At 44.3% G+C, this 12023-nt stretch overlaps 1 protein-coding gene across 1 annotated transcript in view; it reads right to left on the reverse strand.

Moving 5' to 3' along the window:
- The window catches only part of DGCR2 (DiGeorge syndrome critical region gene 2), an 86380-nt gene that overhangs the window by 44598 nt on the left and 29759 nt on the right, over positions 1–12023 (reverse strand). The window contains exon 2 of the mRNA XM_015409709.1: positions 5206–5328. Within this exon, the coding sequence (XP_015265195.1) occupies positions 5206–5328 (123 nt within the window). The remainder of the gene's footprint in view (positions 1–5205; positions 5329–12023) is intronic.

Here is a 12023-nt window from a genome sequence, read left to right on the forward strand (position 1 = left end):
TAATTGCCTCGCAGCCTCCTGCCCTCAGCTTCTCTTCAAGCGTTCCCTCTAACACGGTGTTCTGACTGTCGGGAACACTGAAACTCCCAGTTCCTAGCCTCCTTTGCTTAGTTATTAGGCACATCCGTAATCTGGGTGCCTTAGAAACAGATGCTTCATTACAAATTAGCCCCACATCATTCTGAAAGGCAAACAGAGCTCTCCATCTGCAACCAAAAACAAACTCAAAACAGCCAATGTGAAAGAGACGAAACCGGAGGGGGGGGGGAGACAGCTGGCAGCTCCCCACCCATAATAAAATGTGCCTCTTATGTAATCTTGCAAGGCTCTTTGATTACTAAACTCTGTGCGGCAATTTCCCTTCCTCTCAAGCCGTCACTCAACATTCTAGTTTAACAGCTTAAGATGAACACCGTTTTTAAAAAATAATGAAGCAACTACACATGTCAAAGATCCCCACAAGCTCATTATGAAACATGACTCACAGAAAGGTCTCTCTCTACTAAGTCTCAGGAGCACACAAATACAAACCACCAGTAAAAATCAGGTTTATTCTTCTGCCAAAACCATCTGGCTAGAAAGCTGCAGGAAAGGACATTGACCTATTCAAGCAATGCAGCACCCAAGGAGCTGTGAAGAGGCAAATTAAATTTGGATCAGAGTTGGAATGTGGGGTAGAAACTCTTGAGGTGTGTCTTCCTAACTAGGTTTTGTTCACAACACATCTAGTTAATAGTCACTTAACTGGATTTTTACTATGGTGTCGTAAGATTTTCTACATATGACAGCTGGGGCTGGGTAATTTTCATTTCTATACGAGACATAGGGCCAGGATTCAAAGAGCTATTTTAGGCAAGGCCAAGAGCTTGCACGAGCCAGGAAAGAGTGTTGATTTTTCTCTCTGAGCAGGATTCCCCCACCCCCCATGTCACCAAGTGCCTTTGCCAAGGAGCACGGAGAGGACTGCTGTCTGCCTCTCAAGCATACAGGACTGGTTGTACAGCTTTTCCGATCTTGGCCTACAGGTAACTATGTAAAGGGGATGGGCAGAAGAACTCTCCAACCTCGCCTCTTTCTCCATCTCCTTCATCGATTAGGCTGCTGGAGTGGAACGAAAGAGAGGCAAGTCCCAGCCAGCTTTTCCAACTGAGAATGAATGTATAAAGTACTGGTGGAAGATTGGAGAAAGGTTCTCTCTAACCCCCCTATACTTGTCAAACCTGACAGCTAGTCAATTGAAAAATTCAGGATCAAGTCCAAGTGCAAAGAACTGTGTTAAACTCAGCTTCAAGGAAACTCATCTCTGTCTACCACAAACAGAAACTGAAACCCTAGTCTATGTATGCAGCAAAATTAAATGGTAGAATAGGCCGTACTATACTGGGGGAGGAGGGCGTCATATTTTGAATGCTCCCACAGGGGGGAAAACCTCCCTATAAGTAAACTAAGCACATCAGGTAGAAAAATTCTAGCCTAACTATCTGCATGCTATGCTAGTTTTCCCCATTCAAGGAAATTATTAATGGGGGGAGGGCTTAGAAAAGGATGTAATCCTGCAACCCGCAGTCCAAAATGGTACACTCTATTCTACCACCCTGCATGTGTGAACCCTCTTATTGTGCCACCTGTGTAGACCAGGGCACAGTTGCTTTCTCTGAAGGCATAAACAGACCTCTAGACTACAAGAAGGCGCTCAAAATAGCACCTGACTGCAGGAGATCAGCAGTCTTACTTCCTGTACAAGAGTCACAACTACAAAAACGTGTATTGCTTCTGGCTTGATCATGCTGATGAAAGGACAACAGTGACAAACTACAAATTAGCTACACTTTAATACATCAACCGCAAAGCCCTACTTGATTTTGCATAACAATGAGGCACAATTCCGAAGCCAGAGTGGAAGAGGAGCTGAACAAGATGCCTGGAATTCTGAGGTAAGGCACACTAATTCACATATCCTGTATCCTACTTTTTGCATTCTTTCAAATTTTGTAGTCCTGCTCTGCTTGCATAGCTCATCAGATGTCTCATTCTATTGTCTGCACTGACTTACATTACTTGAGTGTCAGTGAGAAAGGCGAACGACAAATAAAATATGACAGAGAAGACGTGGACTGAAATCCCAGCAAGATTTCTCCTAGAAACACAGGCCAGAATAGGCTCCCACTCTAATAATCCATATAGTGTGTATGTTTTCACCTGAAGTTCAACAAAAGATGTAGAGGGATTCTTCGTTTGGAGCACATTTTAAAGGCCTGGCCTTTTGAAACACATGGGAACTGTGAGGGGGGGGGAAATCAATGAAATCTTTTTTAAAAAGCAACAGTTTGTGTCAGATCCCTATTATGACCTGGAGGGCTATGGGGAAACTGTAGTATTCCACAAACCATGCAAAACTGAATTATTCAAGAGGGTTTTTCTGTGCAGGTAACAGGGTTGCACTGCATAAAATGGTTCACAAACTTACTTAAATAAATGATTAGGGACTGTAGTCTACACTGCTGTGCACAGCTTATTGTAAGCAGGATCTTATTTGTGTAATTTCTCCACCACTTAAATGTGTCATGTTAATACTTATGTCATGCTTCAGTTCTTTCTGATGGTTCCGGGCTTCTAAAATCCTAATGCATTGGTTAATGAAATAAATGTCCCATTTTGGTGACTGTACTGAGACACTATGCGTAACGCACCTTCAGTCCCTGTGAGAAAGGCAGACTATAAATAATGCAAATAAATAAAATGAATATTTTAAATAACAAGCAATCAACATTTTGCACACAATTTTCATCAGCGTGGAGGATAAACTACAGCTAGTAAACCTAATGGACTGGCTATATGGTCAATCGTGTAACTGCAATTGAAGACAAGTATGCTCTCTGATTCTCTGAAGAGGCAAATGGACTTGAATCAGGCAGTGGACAAATTATAAGTTATTTGCTTCTTTGCTCAATTTTTGACATTGCATTGTTCCCCGTCACATCTCTGTAGACACAAGGGATACTTTAACTGTAGATAAAATCATGGACCTCAACAATCTTGATGAAGGGGGGAGACGGGGAGTGGTGGAGGTGTACCATCAAGTCGCTTTCGACTTATGGCAACCCTATGAATTAATGGCTGCGGTCACATGGAACATTAGCCACGCTACAGAGACGGAAGATAGGCGGATTTTCCGGGCGCGATCACACCACCACATCTGGGAAGCGTAGAGCTCCCGTGGCTCACCCGAGGCTTCCCACCAAAGATGCGGGGTAAAAAACTAATACCTCCAAGGTACTAGTTTCCGGAAACCGTGGGGCAAAGGCGGGTGCCTGATCGCGTTTTCGGTGGAATCCCATGGCATCCGGCGCCCGCCCATGTCCCGTTGCGAACAGGTTTTTTTTTCAAGTCTCCACAGGATGCCCACAAGTGCCCAACGGCGCATGTGCACAAAGAGGCCCCCTCCCACTGCAGCCAGGCTTGCCGCCTCTGGAGGGTCGCTATGGCCACTGTCGCGCAGGCGGTTGGAGCGGCTGTGACGAGGGGGCCCACCTCCCCCTCCATTGGCTATGCCTCGGAGCTCTGTTGGGGTCTGGAAGCGTCTGTCGCCCTCTCCGGTAAGCCCACCACCCGCCTTCGGATGTGCAGATACGATTGCTCAGTCATGCGTATGCACAAACTTCAGTTTTAAAAAAAAATCTATCCCGTTTGCCACGGAAGCGGCGCCTAGCGATTGCTGGTGTGATCGCGCCGCACCGCTTCTTTGCTGCGCTGCAGGATGGTCGTGTGATCGGCACCTCCCCCCTAAACACGGGACCTCGACGGGACGTCTGATCGTGCAACCACGCGTTATTTTACTCCGGGGCAAACAGCCACGCTCCCCCCCCCCGCATTTTCCTGCCCATGTGACCAGGGCCAATGTCTACCAAAACACCTTATCATTAACCGTCTTGCTTAGATCCTGTGAACTGAGGGCTGTGGCCTCCTTGAGTACATCTCCTGTTGGGTTTTCCTCTTTTCCTAGCATTATTGTCTTTTCCAGTGACTCTTGTCTTCTCGTACTGTGACCAAAGTATGATAGCCTCAGTTGACTGTCGTTTCAGCTTCTAAAGAGAGCTCAGGCTTGATTTCATCTAGAACCCATTTATTTGTCTTATTGGCAGTCCACAGTATCCACAGAAGTCTCCTCCGATACCACGTCAAATTAATCAACTGTCTTCCTGTCAGCTTTCTTTACTGTCCAACTTTCAAACCCATACAGAGTAATGGGGAATACTATGGCGTGAATTAACTTGACCTTGGTCACCAGCGACACATCCTTACACTTAAGGATCTTTTCTAGCACTGTTGTGGCTGCCCTTTCCGGTCTCAATCTCCTTCTGATTTCCTTTTGGTTAATGATGGAGCCAAGGAACAGAAAAATCTTAAACAATTTCAATTTCTTCATCAACCTTAGAGTTGTGTAATTTTATGTGTGTGTATCGTCTTGATGTTCAGCTGTAATCCTGCTTTGGCCCTTTCTGCTTTAACCTTCATCAGGCATCATTTCAAGTCTTGTAACATGCACAAAAACCCCCGATGTGCATATGTTACCCAAAATCAAATTCAGATTTCAGCCACACTGAAAGCTAAACCAGGGGTTGAATCCTACATGTAGAATCCATCTGTTACTCACAGGAGAGCTGAGTTATACTGTATGCCAGAGGGCAGTGTGAGGAAAGCAGAACAAAATCCAAATATGTTGCACAAGCTCTCTTATACAAGCAGAAGCATGGGAACTGCTGCAAAACTTCCCATCACAGCACTGCATGCCCTCTTTCAATGGCATTTGGGGAACGGTGCCAGCAGCTATTTTGCAAAATGGCTCTTGGCTCCAGCTTCACTTTATTAATATCAACGCAATCAGGTAACCTACTGCATGCATGAGAACCCACCTGAGCTATTCTTCGTGGTCTCTATGCAGCACATGTACTTTGCATGCAAAAAATGTCCAATTTATTCCCTAGTATCTCCAAACAGTAGCCACTGCAGAAGACCTTTCTCTGCTCAGGTCTCTGAAGAGCTGTGCCAGTCAGAGTAGATAGCACTGAGCTGGACGGACTCCTGGTCTGCCTTTGCATACAGAAATTTTATGCGTTCCAACGCACACACAGCTCTCAGACCACCTCCTCACAAAATGTTGATGAGAAACAACCAGAGAATACAATTCATTTTAGGAGCACTTACTCGGACAGTCAACTTCATCGCTCTCATCCTCACAGGTAGGCCATCCATCGCACTGCCAGTTCAGAGGGATGCACTGGATCGACCCGCTGCGGCAAGCAAATTGCCCTGGTACACAGCGCAGCTCTATGCAAAAAAAAAAAAAATGTTTGTGAGAGATCAAACAAGATCTCAACAGACCCACTTGGAAACTTCAAAGGACTACAGCCCTACACAACCAGTAAATACTGCCAAATAAACATATCCCCTTAAAATGGTTTACATGTCTATGTTTGTGAAGGTGAAACAAGTGCTCAAGACTGGACATGTCACCGCCTCGAAAGAGTTGTGTCAAATTTTGTAATACAGAATTTTTTTAAAAAAGCTTCAAAAACAGGTATGGCTCACCCTGACCTGAATAGCTCAGGCAAGCTCGATCTCGTCAGATCTTGGAAACTAAACAGGGCCGACCCTGGCAAGTACTTGGAAGGGCAACCTCCAAGGAATACCAGGGCTGAGACCCAGAGGCAGGTTATCAAGCCACCTCTCAAACATCCTAGTCCCAGTAGGGGTTGCCAGAAGTCACTATGACTTCCAGGCTCACAAGCACAGACACACACACAACATACTCATGAAAAATAGTAAAAAAAAGTGTGGCTCCTTCATCAACACCAATTATTTGCTTAGTCAGGCTTAGGGCTACTTCTCACAATACACATTAGTGCTAGAAGGCCCCAGTTTTACCCGGAACAGGCTAGCACAGGCAACCACAGCCATCCATGACTCTTACAGATCAGGGAATTTCTAGTTTTAATTTTGCCTCTGCCATACTACAGATGGTCATAAGACAAGCCATCCTCTCACATTCTCAGTCTCTTCATCTGCAATATAGATACAACCCTCCCTACGGAGTGAGTAAGCAAGGATAACAAGACAGTGTTTGAAACAGGCCAAAGATCAACGTAAAAGGCTTCTTATTAAGCCACCGTCAATATGATCACCATCTCCATCATCACAGCAGCTGGTGAAAGTGATCTCTTCTATATGAAAGCAAGATATGCATTATCACACACTCCCTGAACTGTGCCTAATAATGAAAGCGTTTCAACTATAAGGCTGGAAAACACTCTGACACAGGCCAGTCTAGGGGTGGAAAGTGCCATCAAGTTGCAGCTGAATTATGGCGACCCAGTAGGGTGTTCAAGACAAGAGACAAATAGAGGTGGTTTGCCACTGCCTGACTCTGTAGCAACCCCAGTATTCGTTGGTGGTCTCTCATACATGCACTAATCATGGCCAGCTCTGCTTAGCTTCAGAGATCAGGCCAGCCTGGGCTATGCAGGTCACTGCCAGGCCAATCTAGGAGGGGGAAGGAGTCCTGCATTTTTCAGATGGTGCTAAGAATCTGAAGTATTTTCCTAGCCCCATCTGAAAGCAGCAGAAATGTTAAGGACTGAGAAAAGATGAAATATTTGAGAAGATGGACAGTATGTTTATGCCCCCCCACAAGTACTCTCCTCACCATTTCCAACAGAAAAACTGAAAACTTGGGGGAACACTGAAAGAAACTGGTATGCAATATTTTCTCTTTTGAAAAGAACAAAACGCTTTAAGGCACTCAATGATGTAGATTGACTGACTTAAAAATCTTCCTATACAGCATTAGATAACAGTAATTTCCATGTATACTGCAGACACAGATATGTTCATTTAAACATGTAATTTCGTCCACAATAAATATCCTATAATGTGCCTGATCATAGTATTAATGAAGAGTTCAATGTTATACAGTTTAACTTTGATATGCAAACTGCAGTGGAGACATTTTCTGTTCAAATATACTTCCTTTTGTTACAAAACTTGTGTTTCCTATTTTCAGCTCTCTTCCCCCCCCCCATCTGAAACAACAAAGAGTAAGATATATTTGCTCAGGTCATGTGGAATGCAGCAGTTTGTAGCTTGCCTTCTCTCTAAATACCGGGTACATTCACAGTTTCGCTTGTAGAAAAACAAGGCATATATATATATTCTAATTCCATAATTTTATACTCTAATTCCATAAATAAATACTATGCTAAATTATAAAGTATGCATTTCTTGTTGTTAAAGCAGCACAATAAATTTAAGTTGGATAAGGAAGTGTTGCGTATATTTCAATTTCCCCTAAAAAAAATTGTTTCAAGATTTGTTTCCCCCCCCCCCCATGGCTTCAAAATTTCAAGACGTTTTATCTCTGTAGTAGGCATGCCCTTCGGAACATAGAGTCAGATCCTAATTTACTTGGAATTTGTTTTAAAGGGGACTTCTTATGTGCAAGTTCACTTAGAATTACAGCCTGTGGAAGTCAGATATGGCTGATGGGTACAGATACAGCAACCAACTAAAACAAAGCAGGACACTATCTGAATGAAAACCCTCCTGATAACGCTACAAGAGGAAGAGGAAGAGGAAGAAGAGGAGGAAGAGGAAGAGGAAGAGGAGGAAGAGGAGGAAGAGGAGGAAGAGGAAGAAGAGGAAGAAGAGGAAGAAGAGGAAGAAGAGGAAGAAGAGGAAGAGGAAGAAGAGGAAGAGGAAGAAGAAGAGGAAGAAGAGGAAGAGGAAGAAGAGGAAGAAGAGGAAGAGGAGGAAGAGGAAGAAGAGGAAGAAGAGGAAGAAGAGGAAGAAGAGGAAGAAGAGGAAGAAGAGGAAGAAGAGGAAGAAGAGGAAGAAGAGGAAGAAGAGGAAGAAGAGGAAGAAGAGGAAGAAGAGGAAGAAGAGGAAGAAGAGGAAGAAGAGGAAGAAGAGGAAGAAGAGGAAGAAGAGGAAGAAGAGGAAGAAGAGGATGAAGAGGATGAAGAGGATGAAGAGGATGAAGAGGATGAAGAGGATGAAGAGGAAGACGAAGAAGACGGAGAAGTCGAGGAAGTCGAGGAAGACGAAGACGAAGAAGACGACGAAGAAGAAGACGAAGAAGAGGAAGAGGAGATTGGATTTATATCCCCTTCACTACTTGAAGGAGTCTCAGAGCGGTTTACAGTCTCCTTCCCTCCCCACAAAAGACACCCTGTGAGGTAGGTGGGGCTGAGAGAGCTCTCTCGAGAACTGCCCTTGAGAGAACAGCTCTGAAAGAACTTATGACTGACCCCAGCACCTTGAGCTCTGTAGTAGAAGGCAAGACAGAAACACAACCAAAGTAAACTTATCTGCAACACCTAAGAATATCTGCCATCCCAAGTACTTCTCAATAGATGACTAACTAAAGACACAGGCTTAACAGGTGGAAATGCAAAGTATGAAAAATCTATTCTATAAAAGCTCTGCAACCTGAAAAAAATGGGTAAAGTCTATGCTAATACAAAGACTGTTAAAAACACAGGTACAGGTTGGTGGAAGCTGAAAAGCCCTCCAGATAAAATGGTTAATAGCCGTTCTGCCACTGGGCTTTTTATTCTGCTTCAGAAGCTATGCAACGCAAGTCGTTCCTGTAATAACTAATCTAATAAAATAGGAAATCACACTAGTCACACAGACACACAGAGGGCAGGCTTCCGTATACTTACTGTAGCAGATCAGCCTGCCAAAACCTGTTTCTGACTGCACTGGGGACTTCATTACATTCTCTAAAACCAACAGAGTGGCAACAAACCTATACTATGCAACCTGCTTCCATGGCTGTGTGCTAAAAATTTTAAATGTCAGGAAACCTAAATACATATTCAACCATGATTTTTTTTTAAAAAACACTACTTGCAAATTCAATCTCCTTATTACAAAATATTATTTGTAATACACGCATCACAACTGCTGAGAACAGTCGTCTGCAGACAGACTTTTGTAGCCACTCCACTGACAGGCAGTGATCATTATCAGCAGAATTGCCTTCACAGCTCCACAGTGGTCTGACTCCCAGCAGTTCCAAATCAATTAAGGCTCGAAGCAAAGATACACCCTTATCTTGATGTTTTAATGCATTAACAGGATTATTCCCCAAAGTCAGCAACAGAGTTATCCAAACTGGCACAAGTCAAATGCAGAGTAAATTCCAACCATTTTGACAATAAAGTTCCTATTTTTCACACATGTGAAAAGAGATGTTTACAAGACAGAACTGAGTACTACTGCTATTATTCCTACTGTGGCGTAACTGCTCTACAGGTTAATGAAACTGGCTGCTTCAAAACTGAAATTAGTATTTATTTTATTTCTAACCACATTCAGGGAGCCAGTGTGATGTACTGGTCAGAACGTCAGATGGGTCTGGGAGACTAAGGATCGAGTCCCCCTACTCTGCCATGGAAGCTTGCTGGATGACCCTTCAGCCCGTCTCACACACTCAGCCTAAACTTATTTAACAACAGAAAAGAGCAAGAGTCCAGTAGCACCTTAAAGACTAACAAAATTTGTGGCATGGTATGAGATTTCGTGAGTCACTGCTCACTGTATCTGAAGAAGTGAGTAGTGACATGAAAGCTCATCCCCTGCCACAAATTTGGTTAGTCTTAACGGGACTCTTGCTCTTTTCTATTGCTACAGACTAACATGGCTACCCATCTTGACCTATTTCACAAGGTTGTTATGAGGATAAAATAGAGGAACAGAATGATGTTGTCTGCTCTAGGTCCCCACCGGGGAGAAATATGGCTTATAAATGACGTAAGAAATCAAACAAGGGGAGACTCCCAGCAAATCAAAGCATAGGAAACATAAGAAAGTGGTGGGAGAGGAAATGCAATGCAAGGCAAATGAGGAGTTTATTGGTATTATGAAGTACGTTGTCTCAGACAGCATTACAAGCACTTCATGCCAAAGCTAGGAAATAAAAATAGGCCTATCCTCTTTGACACACCACCCACTCGGAACAATCCTTCAGGTCACAATACAGCAAAGAACTCAGATCTGCCAGACTACCATACAAGTCAATGTATGTTATAGCAAGGCAAAAACCACTTTGTCCCACTTGCTATTTTTCCCCCAGTCATCACAACACACAACACAAAACAAAGCAAAAGTGAAAAACACTGGCTCTCCAGAGCCAAGAAAAGCCAGAATGCTAAACTCTTGAGATCAGGTTTTCTGTAAACACCACCAGGGGTGGGGGTGGGGGACATTATGGATTACCGCCACTTAATTCAGAGCTTAAGAATGTCCAATCCATGCTCAAGCCTCTTCTGTGTACTCAAACCGGGGGTCAAATAACTTCTGAACTGTCAATCTTACCAATTGTGTTTACGGGAATCATAGCAGAGAAACCAAAAATGACAGTACTCATACATCACAGTCATCACATGTACATTTATATCGCCTCCTTTCTTGTGAAAACGCTCCCCAAGTGAGGCCATGAAGAGATCTGACCCTTGCTGGGTCATAGCTTGGCGGACGTTTACCTGGTACTTAGACAGGAGGATATTCTTGCCTCTGTCACCAGCCAGAGGACTAACGTTCACACTGGAAGGTGACACCTTCTCCCACTCAGGATGAACATCTTGACAACAGAAAGACCAGTCTCACGCCAGCCATCTGCCAGAGAAGCAGCAGATGCAGAGATTTTGTCCCCCCCACCCGTAGCATTTCCCACCCCCCGTGTCTGCAAGGCCACACACTCTACTGATGCGCAATAAGCCCAACAAACAAGCAAACGAGACCTAGACTTGCTCAGAAGATGGGAGAGAATCCATTTTGCAAAGGGAAACCCACCCTTCCCAGTAGGGATTCCCTCACTGCTCCCCGGCTCTCAAGAGCTTCGGGGGGACCTTTCCCCCCAGTGGCTGCCAATACTTCCTGGGTTTTACCCTCCTTTCCAGTTTGACGCCAGGAGGAGCATCAAATGGGGCTGCTCAGTAGTGCTGGCATCTGGGTAAGGCTTGCAAGGTAGAAATCCAAGAAATCCAAGGTAGAAATCCAAGAAAACACAAGCTCTATTCTACTGTCAGCATCTCTATAGAATATACAGGGTGCAGAAATTATGGTACAGGTACTAATACAGAAAGGGTATATGTGTGAAGAGGATGCTCTCTGGCAGTCATTCACATGGGTGTACTCCCCACAGACATACACACTCAAAAAGAAGGAACAGCTTCCTTCCACTCCCCCCATCCCCCCCCCCAAAAAAGGGTAGAAGGCCCTAACCAATCTGGGTTCTGACTGTAGAAGCCTGACAGAAGACAGCAGCTAAAGGTCATGTGCTTGATTATTAGAGGGTTTTCTTTTCTTCCCCACAGGGTATGGAAGCATACATGCCTGGGAGAAATGAGGTTTTCCCTGCCCACCTGTCTCCACAAGCACCAGTCCATCTTCATCCCTGCCTAAGACGAAACGGGCTTCTCCTGTGCTCATCGATGACACCCCCCTCCCTGCCAAAAAGAGCCCTGACCAGCTGCCAGTTGGCCCGAGAATGGAGAAAATTAAAAACTATTTTCACCAGCCCAAAGACCAAGAACCACCAGTCTGGTCCACCATTTTCAGCCAAACAAGGCTACCAGCAACAGATCAGCCTACCTCAATTATATATAATTCAGACTGTCAAGTTGATCTCTCTCCTCTACCTTTTTCCTCAAGTATCTTATCTTTTTAGACTGCAAGACTGAGGACAGGGCCTACCTCTTCATTGATGGTTTGGAAGACTACTGTCAGAAAAGCAAGATGAAAAGGGGAAAAGATCATGATTTGAAAGTCCCAGGTTCAAGAACAACCTCTCCGTCTCCATTTAAAAGAACCCCAGAGGGAAGAACTGGGAAAGAACCCTGCTCTGAGATCTTACAAGAGCTGCGGCCATTTTGTATAGACACTTTCGGGCTTGACAGAACAATGGCCTGTCTCAATGCAACTGCATATGCTCATATGTCTGTTGTAAACCACCAGAGACC

The sequence above is a fragment of the Gekko japonicus genome, unplaced genomic scaffold, assembly GCF_001447785.1.
Source record: "Gekko japonicus isolate JY-2015 unplaced genomic scaffold, Gekko_japonicus_V1.1 scaffold3503, whole genome shotgun sequence".
NCBI classification, from domain to species: Eukaryota; Metazoa; Chordata; class Lepidosauria; order Squamata; family Gekkonidae; genus Gekko; species Gekko japonicus.